General features: G+C 46.8%; 1 protein-coding gene across 1 annotated transcript; it reads left to right on the forward strand.

Annotated features, from left to right (window-relative positions):
- Positions 1–144: 144 nt before the first annotated feature.
- LOC129682367 (triggering receptor expressed on myeloid cells 3-like) lies at positions 145–11,512 on the forward strand. Its single transcript, XM_055614705.1, is given in 5 exon segments — positions 145–237; positions 2,257–2,305; positions 3,496–3,846; positions 10,917–11,017; positions 11,459–11,512. Coding segments are annotated over 5 exon segments (648 nt in total).
- The last annotated feature ends 5,724 nt before the right edge of the window (positions 11,513–17,236 follow it).

The raw sequence follows: 17,236 nt of genomic DNA on the forward strand, positions 1-17,236 counted from the left end.
CAGGCATTCCAAAAGCCTGTTATGATGCTATAGAGTTACAGCCTTTAAGATAACCACTGTATTAATGGCAGGGATGTGGGCAAAAGCTCAAAACTGACCAGAAGGCAGGTCCAGTGGAACGAAGTTCTGATGGGATGGAGGTCAATGGCCATTGAGGCAGTTCTGCACACCAGTGAACAGAAGATGCTCCCGGCAGCTGGATGGGTGGCTGCCTCACTGGAAGCCAGTCTTGAGGCGGTCAGTGGTGATTCTCCAGGGAGCCCTTCCTTCTCCAGAATAAATGATGAATTTCAGGTGGAGGAATGAAGTGAGAGAGTTTGTTTTTTTTTTTCCTCAAGAACTTAAAACCCTTGGGCAGTGGGAGGGGTTCTGAGGGTGAATATGTTTGATTGCAATGGGCCAGGAGCTCCAGGGAACTTAATCTACACGTAAGAAAACTGCCCTTATCATAAGAGGGGAAAGCAGTACTTAATTATCCTATGGGTGGGGGAAGAGCTCCAAGTACAACTGAAGGTCGTTGGTTGAAAAACAAGACACCAAGACATCTCATTAACATAGGATGAATGTTTCTAGGACTCCCCAGGTGCTTGCTGAATGGGTTTCTTACCAGGAAAGGGTTGGGCTTGTAATCTCCTGAAGGCTCTGTGATGCGCCTTAGTGTATCTGGGGTTTCCCAGAGCAGGTGTCGAGGGAACCCCTTTGAGAAAGACATTCCTGAGCTCAGAGGCTATCTGGAAACCCTCGACTTCAACCTTTTAGCAGATGGCCCTTCCTCACCCCACACCCATGCTTGCAGAAGTTATGTGGCGTCTGCCATAGTTCTCAGGTTGTCAACTTGCCATAGCCTAGAAGAGAGCCTCTGTTGAAGAATTGTCCCCTGTGGGTGTGCCTGTGCCATGCTGCATTGTCTTGAGTGTTGATTGAGGTGGGAGGGTTCACCCTGTTTATGGGTGCCATGATTTCGTAGTCTGGGCCTGATGGTGTACAAGAATAAGGAAACGTAGTTGATGGGAAGCAGGGAGACCACAGAGGTCCAGCTGTTTAGTCTTTGTCAGCGCTTTACTGTGCATGTGATATGACTAGCTGCTTTAAGTTCCTGTCTTGGTCCCCTACAATAACGAACTATGATCTGGAATTGTAAAACAAATTAGCCCTTTCTCCCCTCGGTTGATTTTTTTTTTTAAATCAGGGTATTTTTCTCACAGCATCAGAATGAAACTGGAACATTGGTGCACAGCTGTTATCCCAGAGCTTGGGAGGGAGAGGCAAGAGGGCAGAAGATTTGAGAACAGTCTGGACTGTGTAGTGAAACCCCATCTCAAAGAGAAAAATACATAAAAATGAAGACTCTACTCACGGCACGCCGTGTCTGTGTCCTAAGGTAGTGGTCGAGTTGGACTCTTAAGCAGAATCACCGAGGCTGCTTGCTAAAGTGCAGCTTTCTTGGTCCTTCTTCTGTCTGGTGCACACAGGGCCTGTGAGGGTAGAGCCCAGAGGTGACTGTGCGTTCCTGGCTCCCTAAGGGATTTAGCCCCAGAGCCACGCTGAGAGCCATGAGTAGATTGAGACAAACGATGAGCCAAGGGCTGAGGAGATGCCTCCATTGGCAAAGTGTTTGCCACATAGACACAAGGACCTGATTTTGATTCCTAGAAGTCACAGACAAAACACCAAATGTGGTAGTGTACACACGTAATCCAGCCCTGAGGAGGCAGGGTCGAGCAGCCTAGCCTATTTGGTGAGGGTCACACTAATGAGAGAGCCCATCTCAGAAAAACGAGGGAAAGGATTGCCGAACGGTGTCACCAGGTTGTCTCCTGGCTTTGGAAGGTGAGAAAATATGAATGTTCAGCATCGTTGGCTTGGGGAGAATTGGTGTGAGGGGTCAGTGGATGTGACAATGTCTTGGTGCCCAGAGATGGTGAGTAGAGGGCAGCGTGAGGACCTCAGATGTGGTGGAAAATGGCAGCCACAGTGTTTCTCAACAGACTGTGGCATCAAAGCAGGAAGGAGGGTGTCCCAAAACAGGGTACTCCCCCTTTCCCCTTCTGCATTTTCCCGGGCAGTTTCCTCTTGTCACACTTCCCTCAGGGTTTCTCAATGGGACGAAACAAGAAATAATGGAGCCTCTGGGGACAAAAGTCAGTCAACTTCTATGTGGGGCAGCTCACTCTAAGTGGCTTGGCCACTTGCCTCTGTCCACTGGCAGATAGCACACCCAGCAAGGCTCACCAGATGGAGGAGGCAGGGCCCTAGGGACTTTCACAACTGCTGCTATGGCTGGGGCTATTGCTCTGCATCTTGGGTAAGGAGAGGTGAGGTAGATGAGGAAGAGGTAGGTGAGGAAGCTAGAGGAGAGGGGGCCAACAAGGGGATGGAGCCAGCAGGGGAGCTAATTGTTAACAGAAGTTTACTTTTGTTTCTCAAGATGGACTTGGAGATGAGGTATGTGTTAGGGATGGGCGAGTACTGAGGAAGAAGTAGGGATAGATCACCGTGACTCATCCTGACCCAGCAGGGAATGGGCCATGAAACGAGTTGGAAGTTAAGAAAGTTATGGGGTGGTAACCAGGCAACCCCCTGCACTGTGCTGACACCCACCTAGAGGTAAAACCTTGGAAGCAAATCTCCCTTAAAGGAACAATCGATCACAGAGTGGCATAAATGGCATGTAGAGCAAGTTAGCCTAAAAATTAACTGACAGGTTGATGGAAAGCTCGTGGCTCAGTGTTTCAAACATAGTAAACACGTAATAAAATTATAGGGTATGATAGTGGTAGCAGCGTAGCATGGTGTGGATGGCCCGTGGCATGAAAGACCAAGAGAGGAAAAAGGTAAGTGTAGTTGGCACTGTTCAGGTGGATGCCCCCTTTGGACAGATGGAGAGGGGTTGAAGGAGGATTCTACCTGAGGGTACAATCAGCAGAAAGGGTTTGTTGCCAGGCAGCAACGTGCATGTCTGGGCCACCACAAATAGAACAGAAAACAATAGAGAGATGGGTATGGTGGCACACAGCTGTAATCGCAGCAGTCAGGAGGCTGAGGTGAGAGGATTGTGATGAATCTGAAGCAGCTTACCTTACAAGTTCAGGGACCTTGGAATGAGAAAGAGAGATGGGGCTGGCAGGGAAAAGGGAAAAGATTAGGAAGGAGACAGGTGGATGACGGAGTGTCTTCCTATGTACACCCATTTCTAGAAACAGAAATGATGATGCAATACTGGTAAAGATATTTTGTAACTTTTCAACATGAATTTTTTCCACTCTACAAAATGCAGACAAAATACTTACTGCAAACACACCACCTAGATTCAGCCAACTGTTGTGGATATCTTGCCTCGTTTGTGATGTAGACACACAAAAAGTAATCAATGGCATTGGAATTGTTGCAGAACTTCTAGATTACCCTTCCATGCCTTCTGGGGTCACTAATGTACTGCCTACGGGTGACACAAGAGGCAAGTTGGCCCCACAAAGCATGTATCTCCCATTCCAGGGCTCCAAGCAGGAGGTAAGGAAGAACAGAAGTGCCTTCTGGAAGGCAAGAACCTGACCATGACTTGTCCTTACAGCATCAGGTTATACTCACTCAGCCTGAAGGCCTGGTAGCGGGTGAGAAGCTTGGGTTCTCCAGAGGCCTTGGTGCTCACAAACACCAGAAATACAGACTTCAATTTTGCCCAGGCTGAGAGGTACTTGCTGGAGGATTATCCCACTGAAGCCGTTGTCAAGGTCACGGTGATTGGTCTGCAGAGGCAGGATGGGGGGCTGTACCAATGTGTGGTCTTTCTGTCCCCCGAGAGCCTTGTTGTACTGCATGATCGGATTCGGCTGTTATAGTGCCAAGGTGAGCTCCAGTGGACGCTGTCGGGTGCAGTCTCTCTCCGATCAGTAGTGGACAGGGACCCTGATCTGCTGCTTTAAGGAGGAAGCTCAGAGTAATGAGAGTTCTAGACCTTTCCTTCTCCCTGTGGGGAACTCATATTCTCTGTGCCCCAGTTATTGTGTCTGTAAGACACGGAAGTTGGATGTGGTGAACCCATCTGCTTCCATGGCGTGAAATCTGACAGAGAAACTGGTAACTGGCCATCTGCCACAAGCCAAGCCAGCAGATGATTACTTGTCCCACTGCCACTCTGTGCCAGGGAGGACCCAGGAGTGTAATCACTCACACTGCCCCTCTATAGATCAGTGAGCTGCTAGGACCACAGGCGCCCTCCTTTCAAAAGTCCTAGATAGAACTATGAAATGGCCTGGCTTGACCAATATGATACTAACTGGTCTGAGGATTTTTTTTTTTTTAATCAGCCAAAGATGTCATTTTTTTTTCTTTAAAGCATTATTCATATATGAATACACACACATACAAACCATGGCAAAACAAAATATAATAAGATGAAGAAAAAACCATAATGAAGTTGGACATGACAACCCAACAGGAGGAAAGGAGTCCCAAGAGCAGGCACAAGAGTCAGAGACCCACTTGGGCCATTTGCAGATCACCCTTGTGCTTTATTAATAAAGGCACAGACTTCTATAAAGTTTAAGGCTGTTGACTTTTTGTTGGGGCAGACTTTCAGCTAGCTATCTAACTTAACCTTGGCTTTTCTGCCATCCTGCCTCCCTATGTGGCTCTCACTGCCTGCTGTTTACTCTTCATTATGTTTGCCTTTGCCTCTCCTGGATCTGCTGTATCTGCATGAGTCTCCCTCATGTCTTCTCTTTCTGCCTGGAAGTCCTGCCCCTGTACTTCATGCCCCAGGTCTGGCCTTCAGCTCTTTATTATATATAAACACAAGTCTGAACCAATCAGCAGTGAGACAATGCCCAGTCAATCTAATGAGGGCTGTCTGACCTTCATCTTTTGGCCAGGTGAGGAAGGACAAGCATTTACATATAGAAAACCAGTGATGTGCCATAGAAATTATAATACCAAAATCCTGCCAGGACTTAGCTTTTGGCTCATACTGAATTGACAATTGAAAGTATAGAGACACACTTTCAAACAATGTAAGGTTACCCCAACAGGTTCCCACAGTCAGGAGTCTCATAAAAATACTAAGCTAATAGCCATAATAAATATAGAGAGGACCTGGTACAGACCCCTGTAGGCTCTGTGCTTGCTGCTTCCATGTCTGTGAGCCCATATGAGCCCTGCTTACTTGATTCATAGAAGAGTGTATTCCTGGTATCCTCTATGCCCTTTGGCTTTTACAGTCTTTCTACCTCTTCTTCTCTGAGCTCAGAGGGAAGGAATTTGATAGAGACCCTCAATTTAGACTCTACAAAATGTCTGGCAGGGGTGTGTGTGTGTGTGTGTGTGTGTGTGTGTGTGTGTGTGTGTGTGTCTTTGCATATGTTCCCATCTGCTGCCAGATGAAGCGTCTCTGACCACAGCTGGACAAGGCACTGATCTTTGAGTATAAAAGAATACCATTAGGAATAGTTTTATTGATTTGTTTGTTTGATTTAGGTGTCTGGACTGTCTAGTCTCTGGTTCTTGGTTCCCCAAGCAGTGCTGGATATGAGATCTTTCTTGTGGAGTGGGCCTTATGTCAAACCAAACATTGGTTGGCTACTCCCAAAAGTTCTGTGCCACTGTTGCCCTAGCATATTTTCCATGCAGGACAGATTATAGGTCAAAGTTTTGTGGCTGTGTTGGTGCTCACATTTCTCTTTTGGTAGCCTACAGAGTACCTCCTCACACTGAAGAGGCTAAAAAGCAGGGGTGAGGTCTCCATGTAGGAACCAGCTCAACTTCGTGTTTGTTGAGTTGTATGGGTGTTGTCCTCAGCAATGTGCTCTCCCCCCATTCCTGCTGTCAATTTGCAGAGAGCAACCTTTTGTCTTAACAATAGTCTGGGTACTTCCATGGGACCACCTTGGCCAATAGATCAATTGAATGCAATCTAATCCCACCACTGAAAGAAAGCTTTGCCTGGCTTTAAAATGTGTACATATGTATGTATATATGTATATGCATGTTTTGTCTGCATGTATGTCCATGTACCATGTGTGTGTGCAGTGCCCCAGAGCCCACAAGAGGGCATCAGATGTCCTGGAACAGGAGTTAGATAATTGTGTCCTGCCATGTTGGTCCTCTGCAAGAGCAGTCAGTACTATTAATGCTGAGCATCGATCCAGCCTCTTTTGGGGAGTCTTAAAGAGCAGTGGAGAAGGAACAGATACTGAGGAGCAGAATGACTGTTCGCCACCCTTCAGCTGTTCCTCACTGGTGAAGTCACTGATGGCCCCTCCTCTGTTAAAGAGCCTAGAAAGCTATGTGGGGAGGAGGCTTGTGGAAAGCCGATCCTGATGCCATGGCTTCAACATCCAATAAACCTCCCTTGTGGGAGCTGTGAGTACAGGAGGTCCACATCACCACAGGGCCTCCCTCTTTGGCTTACCTGAACATGTGGCCATCTCATGGAACAGACCTGGGCTTGAACTGAATTGCTTAGGATTTGTAGGTAGAGTTGAGGACTGGAATATAACTCAGTGTTAGTGTATTTGCCCAGCATGTGTGAGGTACTAAATTCAAAAGAAAGAGAGAAAGGAAGGAAGGAAGACAGGAAGGAAGGAAGGGAGGAAGACAGGAGGGAAGGAAGGAAGGAAGGAAGGAAAAGAAAGAAAGAAAGAAAGAAAGAACGAACAAGGAAACAAAGAATAAAACCACCCTGGGCTGGGGAGATAACTAAGTTTAAAAGTGCCTATCATGCAATTATGAGGACCAGAGTTCAATCCCCAGGACCTCTGTAGAAAGCCAGGCATGGTGGCACTTGCTTGTAGTCCCAGTGCTGGGGAGAAGAGATAGGAGGAGCCCTAAGGCTCTCTGGCAGAGCAGCCTAGCCTAATTAGTGAAGCCCAAGTCTCAAAGAGAGACTGTCTCGAAAGGTGGGAGAAGCTAAACAAACAAAACCCCCAAACAAAGAAAGCAACAAGAAGGGGGCTGAATGTGGTGGTGCTAGAGAGGCAGAGGCGGGCTGCTTTGTTTGAGGCCAGCCCATCTACACTGCAAGTTCCAGGCCAGCCAGGGCTACCTAGTGAGACCTTGTCTCAAGACAAAACACAAAGCAGAGGGCTTGAGGAACACCGAGGGTGCCCTCTGCTTCTCTGTCCCCTCACACCAAAGAACTGACCAAGCAAAAAGATCAGGATGCCAAGGCCTACTGACCGGGCAATAGGAGAGTCACATGACATCCGGAATGGAGAGGCTGACAGCTACATGGTTTGGCAGCTCCCCCACCCGCAGCTTGGAGTCATTAACCTGCGCCCATTAACCTGAAAGCTGTGCAAGGACTAATTCAGCAGCTCTCGCCAGAGCACAGTGCCATGCCAGAGAGCAGAAGATTCTAAATCTTTGCTTGCTGTCTGCCTTGAATCTGCTGTGACCTCTCCGAGAGTCAGTAAGCTCTTGTAAGTTTGGCTGCCCCGTTATGGCATTTGACGGCTGCCATGTTCTGGGTTCCTCTATATGTATTGGTCACAGGGAGCTAAAGGTCCCATTTGTATCTCACACTGGGCCAAGTCTACCTGCTCCAGGCCCTGGGAAAGAGTTCGGATCTAAATCCATCATCACTCCATTCCCACCCAGTCAGTTTGCTGAAGTCCTAATTAAAAAGCTACAAGGAAAGTCATTGGGAATGCCTGAATCCACCATCCTACGTGAGAACTGCACCTAGCTCAAAAAAGGATGGACATTACCAGATCCACTCAAGGAGGGACAGGAAGCAAAACTGTGATGGGAGAAAGCTCAAGCCAAGAAGGCTGAGAAATGGCATCTTGCATAGGTTTTCTCTGTCTGCAGGGATGGCAGGAGAAATAGGAAATAACCCTTCACAGAGGGCTCTTGCAGCTGTGGCCAGAGCAGTCTAGACGGGACAGTGCAGGCAGCCAGGTGCAGTTCTTTGTTTTATTTTTATTTTTAGTTTACCTCGTACCATCTCTCCCTTCCACTTTCCTTCTTCCTCCCTTCTTCTCTCCTCCTCTCTTCCTTCCTCCATTCTTCTCTCCCACCTTCTTCCTTCTTTTTTCTCTTCCTCTCTCTCTCCCTCCCTCCCTCCCTCCCTCCCTTCCTTCCTTCCTTCCTTCCTCCTTTATTTTCTTCCTTTCTTCCTCCCTCCTCCCTCCCTCTCCTTCTCCCTTCCTTCTTTTCCCCCTTTCTGGTAGTTTGGATGGAACATATGGCATGTTAGATGTCCTGGATGCTTTATATTGTCAGCTTGATACAATGAGAAGTCACCTGGGAAGAGGGAGTCTCAATTGAGGGATTCCTCAGATCAGAGTGGCCTGTGGCCTTGTCTGTAGAGAATTATCTTTATGGTCAATTGGTATAAGAGGGTCCAGTCCACTGTGCATGGTGCCACCCTTGGGCAGGTGGTTGTGGGTTGGATGAAAAAGCAGGCTGAGCAAGCCTTTGGGAGCAAGCCAATAAGCAGCACTCCTCCACGGCCCCTGCTTTAGTTACAAGCCCAGGTTCCTGAGTTGGTTTCCTGCCTGACTTCCTTCCGTGATGGACTGTTACCTGGAAGTGTAAGATGAAATAAAATCTTTCTTCCTTAAGTTGCTTTTGCTCATTATCCTAATTAAGGTTACTATTGCTGTGGTGAAACACACCGTGATCCAAAAGCAAGTTGAGGAGGAAAAGACTTGTTTAGCTTAAACTTCCATGTGGCAGTCCATCATTGAAGGAAGCCAGGACAGAAACTCAACCAGGTGAGGAACCTGGAGGTAGGAGCTGATGGAGGGGTGTTGCATAGTGGCCGCTTGTCAACTAGACACACAAGCACATCACTGTTAGGTCATAACCCTTCCTTTCCTGTTCCTCCCAAAGATTACCCATTAGTCTCAACATTAAAACACAAACATTACAAATTTTTTAAGTCCCAGCCTTTAAAAATTTAAACACTTAAAAATTCAGTCTCTTTAAAGTAGCCAGTCTCTATTAAAATCCAAAGTCTTTTAAAATTCAAAGTCTCTCAACTGTGGTCTCCTGGAAAATCTAAAGATATTAAGTTCTTACTTCAAGAGGGAAGAACAGTCACAATCAAATCAAAGCAAAACCAAACTCAAACGGTGTGGATAACTCAGCATCCAATTATTTGGGATTCACTCAGGATCTTTTGGGATCCTCCAAGGGGTTTGGGTCACTTCTCCAGCCCTGCTTTCCGGAAGGCCAGCTTGTTTTCTAAGCTCTGCCGGCTCCTCCCTCCACTTCTGCTGCTGTTCCTGGTGGGGTGTTCTACGCTGCTGGTGCCTCCAAGACTGTGAGTGCATCTTGCTGTAACTGGGCTGCACTTTCCACCAATGGCATCTCGAGGGCTCTCTTCAGGGACAAGTGACAAACCTCTGCTGCTTTCCATGATCCCTTCATGCCTTCAAAACCAGTACCACCTGGGTAACTAACTCTTACACTACCAAGTTCGACTCCCAGCATGAGGGACAATCCTGGCAGCTTCTAGAACACAGCTTCTGTGTGCTGATCCCGAGGAAATACTAAAGTGATTTCAGAAGACTTTACCTCAATGATACTCATCTCTTCTTAGTCACAATGGATTCTTCAGCCCTAGCTGACCAGAATTCATTGTCCCTGCACAGCCAAGGTTTTACTTTAGTGGTTCTGGTCTCTTGTTAATCATTGATTATTCTTCAGCCCCAACTGACTGAACCACAGAGTCTTCACATAAAAGCCCCACTGTTGTCTTCACTTCCCTCTGACACCTCACAAGCCAGGCCTTCATCTTCTGCACTGCTCTCAACAGTCTTATCTTCTAAGATCCTGCAGAACAACTCACTGAGCTCTCAACACTCATTGGATTTGCCAGTCCAAAGTTTCAAAGTATTTTCACAATCCTCCCCAAAATATCATAGTCAGGTTTGTCACAACAATACCCCACTCCTTGTACCAACTTGTCTTAATCATTGCTAATCTCTACTAGCCAACACAGTCATAGTTTTTATCATAGTCCTACCTAGGACTGCCACCATGGACCAGAGACACCTCAGCAGGAAAGGCTGTGGCCAGGGTGGGCAGGGAGCTCGGCTATGGTGGAGTGAGTGGGAAAACATGCTTAGTATTAAGACCCTCAGCCAGGCTCATAGATGGGACTCTGAAGGGTGATACCAGCACCATGTCAAGAGCATAACTTAGGTGTAGGGTCAGCAGAGCTGGGCCCAGTGCTGGCTCTAATGCTGTCGAGTGTCAAACTTGAATGTTTCTTGTCTAGCACTTAAGCTTGGGATATTGGCTGGGAAGTGGATATCCCTTCTTTGACCTTCTAGGATCCAGTGAACATTTCTCTCTCAGTCAGTCTTATGGTGATGGTCTGGGAAGAGAGCTGCATAGCCTACAGAAGAAAAGTTCCAAACACCCTCAGGTTCCTTGCTGGCTCAGCTTAAGTTGGTTAGGTTGGCTGACCAGCTATCAAGCACAGGGTACAATGTCCAACTCTATCACCAGTACCTGGGCATCCAGTGGGGGCCATGTCTCTGCCAACCCTCTCCCAAACAGTCTTCATCTCTTCCCAGGTCATAGTATTTGCCAAATAGTGCTGTGAGAAGGATTAGGAACCAGACCCTTTGAAGACGGCAGAGAGGTTGGAAAGTACAGAAGGGAGAGGCATTGGTGTCAGGAGAGATGTGAATGGATGGTGGAGATGCCAAGAACTAGTAACCATGTTCAAGAAGCATGAGGTGGGGAGGTAGCAGAGACAGAAAACCAGCTTGTGTCTCTGAGATGAGGATCATAGGAAAGGTCAAGGTCTTCTCTGCAGAGGGCATGCAACCCCCTTGGCTGCTCTCATTGGTGCAAGGCAGGTAGCAGATCCAACTTCAGAGCCCCAAAGGCAGATAACCCCTGGCCACATAGATTTAGCAAAGTCATCCCTAGAATGCCTACACTTGTCTTTAATCTCACAGACCAGCTCGTGATGGTGATCGTTCTAACATGTGGCTTCATCCTGAACAAGGGCCTGGTGTTCTCAGTCCTGTTTGTTTTTCTCTGCAAAGCTGGGCCTAAGGTAAATGGGACAGGCTAAGAACAAGGTAGATCAAAATGATCCCCAAAAGGCCTCAGAACCTGTCCATTGGATGTCCCTTTCAGAGGGGTTTGTGGTCAAGAGTGATCCCTGGGCATACTGCAAGGCATAGGCCAAGATCCTCGGAGCCTTGTTCTTAATGGGTTTCCCTTGGCTAGGAAGACCCCAAGGGTTCGGACTGTGGGGTGGGCCACCCTGGCTTTCCTTCAGAGAAGGGAGGTTTGACTCAAGCCTGGGCTCTCTGGGCTAGTCATATCTTTTTTGGTTTTGTTTGTTTTGTGACAGGGTCTCATTGTGTAGCCCTAGAACTCACAGAGATCCATCCACCTCTGCCTACTGATGTCTGTCATTAAAGGTGTACACCAACAGGCCCTGACTCAAGCTGGTAGTTTCTAAAGCCTTTCCGTTCCTTTCCCTGCACAGGTGTCACAGCTTTCCAAGACGTCCGAAGTACAGGGAGTCTCTGAGAAACAGTAGCCTTCCTTCTATGAGCTGTGAGCACACCTACCCTCCTCTATTTGTTCTGTGTTGGGACAATCAGAGCCTTTATACATTCTCTTCCTGAGTGCTGCTCAGCCCCTGCTACCCAAGAGGACAGCTCTGAGGAGGGTGGGATTGGAAGGAGCCTCAGTGGAGTTAATGAAACTGCAAGAGATTTGGGCCTTTGATAGAGCAGTCAAATGGGACTCACAGAGAATTCTCAGAAACTTGTCCCCATTACCCTCCTGCTAGCCAGTCCCACCCTGATGTGGACTGGTAAAGCCTATATGACAGAACCAATCTCTCTGATAATTAAAAAAAAATATATATTTCCATGCGGTTTTCGAGTTCCCATACCCCTCCTGGGATGGTGAATGTCAGCTGTCACTTGGTGGAGCATAAGATCCCCTTGAAGGCAAGCCTCCAGGCATATCTGTGAGGGGTTGTCTAGCCTGAGGTTAGGTCCTTAGGATGTCTGTAAAAGATCATCTTGTCTATGTTAATTGATGTGGCACCAGTGAGTGAGGTGTTGCTGTGACAGGCCTGACCAGGATGTGCTATGCCCAAGTCTCACAGACCCCAAAGACCACCAAGGAGCTGATTCTGATACAAATGCAGTAGGGTCTTTATCACAAGCTCGAGCTCAGGCCTACATCGTCACCAACACAGAGGTTCTTGAGTGTAGAGCCCTGAGCTCAGAGAGAAAGGGGTTTTTATTTAGGGGTATATCGAAGTTCAGGAAATTAAAGCCTGGCAGTTCTATGATTGATTGTTTGCCCAGATTGCCAAACCATAATTGTTTTACTCAACCTATTGAAAAGAACATCTGGGCAAACTCCAGGTATTCACTAGTTATCCATTGCTAGGGGTGATGGTTAAATACTACCAGGGGTGAGTGGTCAAAGCACATTTTTTGTGGGTTTTTTTTCAGGCTATTCCTTGGGTAGGGAACTTTATTGTCTTGTTCCTGAAGTTGGTGACTTATGACCTAGTTCCTGGGACTGGTGACTTTTGGGGGAAGGAGGTCAGGCCTGGTTCTCTCAGATGTTTGTTGGAAGACTTTGGACTAGAAAAGCAGTTGGATACTTTAAATGTGGCTTAATGGAAAAACCTAATAGGATCATGGAAAACAGTGCTGAGGGTCACTGGAACTGTGGTGCCATAACTAAAAAATTATAGAGGGGAAAAGTATTAGTAAGTGGCCTAGAGACCTTTCTTGTGAGGTTTTAGCAAAGAATGTGGCTGCCTTTTCCCTTGCTCTAAAAATCTGCCTGGGTAACATTGAAGACCTTCAGACTAATGGTACTGGCAGAGGAGATTTCAAGACAGCCTAGTATTGACTGTGCAGGCTGGTTATTAGTGGTCACTGTTATACAGATCTATAGTGAAAAGGAGTAAGCTGGACCAAGAAAAATACGAAGTGTATTGTTTGGAGAAAATAAAAAGGAGAGCCAAGAAGTGTAACTGAGCTAAGTTCAGTGCTTAAGGAGATAAAAAAAAAATTAAAGAAATCCAGTTGTGGCGAGACATTTTTTTAGTCCTAGCTCTCAGGAGCCAGAGTCAGGCAGACCTCTGATTCTGAGGCCACTCTGTTCTACAGGGCCAGTTTTAGGACAGCCAGGACTACACAGAGAAACCCTATATCTAAAACAACAAATGTGTAAAGAAAAGCCTGCTCTTAAGTGGGATAAAGGAGTGGTGATTTCAGGGTAAGAACCTAGTCAGCTTTCAACTTGTGAAAAGGAATTTAAAAAAAAAATCTTAAGCAGTGAAGGAAACCATCAACAGAAACCTAATGCAGATGTCATTGAATGAGGGGACTATGTTACAGCCATATCATGCAGCAGAACTTGACAGTTTTCAGACAAAAGTTTCTTCTGGCTTTAGAGTCAAGGATACAAAAAAAAAGGTTATAGAATCTTCCTCGTTAGCTAAGGAAAGATGCTGAAGCCAGGTGTGTGTCGGGGGTATCTCTGAATAGATGCCCAGTTAAGTGATGCTGTGAAGTAAAGCCTGGATTGTGTTGGAGATCCCAAAATGTTGACGATGCCAGAGTTATGGCATACCTGCCAAGGAAAATGCTGACAAGGAGTGGAATCAGCCCAAGAGAGAACTATGTTTCAGTCAGCAAAGCTGAAAAGAGTTGGAGATCTGAAGAGCACTTTGATCTCAGACATGAAGATACAGACTATGGAGTTTGTCCAGCTGGTTTTTGGTCTTGCTTTGGTCCAGAATGTCCTTATTATGCTCCTTTCCCACCATTTTGGAATGATAATGTATATCTTGTGCCATTGTACTTTGAAAGTATGTGATTTGCTTTGTAATTTTTATTTTACAGGGGATTACAGTAAGAGATTGCCATTCGTCTCAGAAAAGACTTTGAACTTTGGACTTTGAAACAATATTGAGATTCTGATAGCCTATGGGGACTTTTGAAGTTGGACTGAAAGCATTTCTGCATTATGACCTGGCTACAGGTCTACAGGGCCCAGGAAGTGAAAAGTGGAGGTCTAAATAAAAATGGTCCTCATTGGCTCATGAATTCGAATGCCTAGTCCTCAAGAAGTGACACTATTTGAGAAGGATTAGAAGGTGTGGCCTTGCTGGAGGAAATGTGTTCCTGGGGGTGAACTTTGAGGTTCCAAAAGCTCACACCGGGCCCAGTCTCTCTCTTTCTCTCTCTCTGCCTATGGATCAGGATGTAGGTCTTAGCTACTACACTGCCATGCCTGCCTGCTGCCCTGCTCCCCGCCATGATGATAATGGACTCAGCCTCTGAAACTGTCAGCCAGCCCTCAATTAAATGCTTTCCTTTATAAGAGTCGCCTTGATCATGTATAGAACAGTGGCTAATACATGTAGGAATACACATTAAAATTAGATTTAAAATCTACAGTGCATGGATGTTTTGCGTGGCTGTGCATGTCTATGCACTGTGTGTGCAGTTCCCACGGAGGCCAGAAGAGGGCCTCAGATCTCCTGGTACTAAAGCTACAGATCATCCTGAGTGTCCATGTGGGTGCTGGGAACCTAACCCAGGTCCTATGGAAAAGCAGCCAGTGCTCTTAACCACTGAGCCATCTCACCAGCCCCCGAACACCACCTCAACTGTGAGATGATGACTCTCTAGGCAGGGGACTCTGGACTGTGGAAAATGGAAAAAGTGAGCTGAACACTAGAAGACATGCATTTGTTGCTTTCTGCTTTAGCTGCTTCAAGCTTCTGCTGCCTTAACTTCCCCAGTTCAGTAGGCTACATTCTCAAACTCTGAGCCCAAGTCAATGTTTTCTTCCTTAAATTGTGAGAGAGTCTGGCCAAATAAGTCTGACCAACTCCAGGACAGGCTTCATTTTCTTGCTAGATAGAACGGGACTAAGAGTTACAGGAAAAACCACAAAAAAGGGGCAGCTAATCTGAAATGGCCAAGACATCTGGCCTGGGGAAGATCGTTGCTTAACTGCCAGTTTGAATGCACTGAAGTCCTGACCAGTGGGCACCAGCCAATCCCAATCGAGGTTATATAGCCACAATAGGAATTCCCCTCTCTGGCTTTAAAGGGGGCCTTCAACTCCCCTTGCAGCTGCAGCCATGTCATGAGGATGGTGGCCCCAGCATGCTGGACTTCTGCAGAGTGAAAGCTCTTTGTTGCTTGCATGCTACTTGAGTCTGGGGTCATTCTTTCCACGTATTCCGAACCCTAACAATTGCTTTGTCAGCATGTTTTGTTACAGAAATGAAAAGTAGCAAATGAATTCCCCTCCCTGCCTTTCCCCAGGCACCGTTCTTCCCCTCACAGCACTCTGTCCCTCCAGAACAGTGTGTTTGCTACACCGGATGAGCTCACAGAGACGTCACTATCAGCTGAGACCAGCTTCTTTAGGTCTTTAGCATGACTCTGGGTGTCATTCTCTCTGTGGATACTTGCCGGAGACCAAGAATCCCAGGCACGTAGTCACGACGAATGCTGGTGCCAGAGGCTGCAGTTAGCTTTGACCACCTAGATAGATTGCTTCCTGAGACCGGGAACCACCCCCCACCTGATTCCCCCACCTGATTCCCCCACCTGACCGGTTTTAACAGTTAATGTTAAAACCTTGATGAATCACAAGATAGCCTCCCGCCCTTCTCCCTCCAATTTTTTACTTCCTTATTCTTTGAGCTTAAAAGTAAAGCTTTGCCCCATAATAAACCGGATTTTGACAAGGAAAACTGCTTGGTCCCGTTCTTCTCTCTTGCCCGTTTTTCTTTCAGGCTTGGCCCTCTTCGAAGACCCCACGAATTACCAGTCCTGAAGGTGGATACAGGTGATGCCCAATGTGGATTGGAAGCGAGGACAACTGCCGGATGGAGGTCTTCATGAATTGATCCGGATCGCTCAGAAATCGCCGCGACGAACCGAAAGTAAGATCGGCCGCTAGCGACTCGTAAAGACCTATGTATGTTCCTGCCACTCATGGGAAAAAGATACGTTGGGTAAGTCTTTCTCCATCCCATAAAAATGGGCCAACAGTTGTCTAAGGAGGCTGTATTCATGACCTCAAGACATCGCTCAGAGAGAGAGGAATTAGAGTTAAGTAAAAGGATTTAATTAAGTTCTTTGTTTTTGTGTCAGACATTTGTCCATGGTTTGCTATTGATGGGCCAGAGATATGCCAAAAAGTGGGATCAGGTTGGAGCCTACCCTCTCGAGGACCTTAGAGAAAGAGGCCCTCTGGCCGAGATAAAGATAATAATTATCCCCCCATTATTGCTGCTAATTCCCTAGCTTTCCCTTTCTTTTCCTAAAGAAAGCCCTGACCAATTAGAACCCTCGGAGGAAGGCGATCTGGAGGAAGAGGCTGCCAGGTACCGTAACCCTGATTGGCTGCCTACACTTGGCAGTGCAAGCAAATGTTAAGAGATAGTACAGAAAAAAGAGCTGGTACCAGAAAGCCTCCTAAAGAAGAGATAGACCTCATCTCATTAGAAAGTGAGGATGAAACAGAGTCAGGGGAAGAAACTGCTAAGTTTCACAGCCTGCTTCCCTTGCGCAGCTTCCCTTCTGCCCAAAACAAAAAAGCCCCTCAGGTGGGCCGGGGCAAAGGGTGTGGAGCGGATCCATAGCATGGTGAGCAGGAGATTAAATTGTGTTCACTGATAAATTCTGAGTTTTTCTAGTTCTGACTTAAAATCAAGGTTATGCTCTGTATATATATTTAAATGTTTAAAAAGCAGGTACCGCGGTTGTTTTTTGTCTTTGTCTCTGTGTTTCGTTTTTGTGTGCTGGCCATAAGTGTCTAAATGTTTCTGTGCAATGTTTGTGTGTGTAGTACTTTCTGTTGTCTGTTCTGAAAATTCCTCAGAGCTCGAGGTGTCTGTATCTGGGTAGCAAGACGTGATCAAGGTGGTCACAGCTGCCGAAGTTCTGGGGGACGCCCCTAGCTTCATTGATATTTTCAGTATTTTGGTGGGTAATCTGTATGCCTGGTCCTAGTGAGTGCCACTCAGTGTCTCCTGGGGCAACAGCCCACTCTCAGTGTCTTCCTGGGGCATCAGGGCCTATGCCTCCTGTACCCAATGCAGGAGGAATCAGTATGTTGGGCCTGCCCCAGAAGAGTCAGTTTTGGTCCCGGGAAATTTGGCCATCTGGTTAGTGTTTTTTGTCTCAATGTCTCTGTGCAGTATTTGTTTGTGTATACCTTCTCTTTTCTGTTCTGAAAGGCCTCATGAAACTTGTTTAAA

The sequence above is a fragment of the Psammomys obesus genome, unplaced genomic scaffold (assembly GCF_907164565.1).
Source record: "Psammomys obesus unplaced genomic scaffold, mPsaObe1.curated_primary_1811, whole genome shotgun sequence".
In the NCBI taxonomy this organism is placed as follows: domain Eukaryota; kingdom Metazoa; phylum Chordata; class Mammalia; order Rodentia; family Muridae; genus Psammomys; species Psammomys obesus.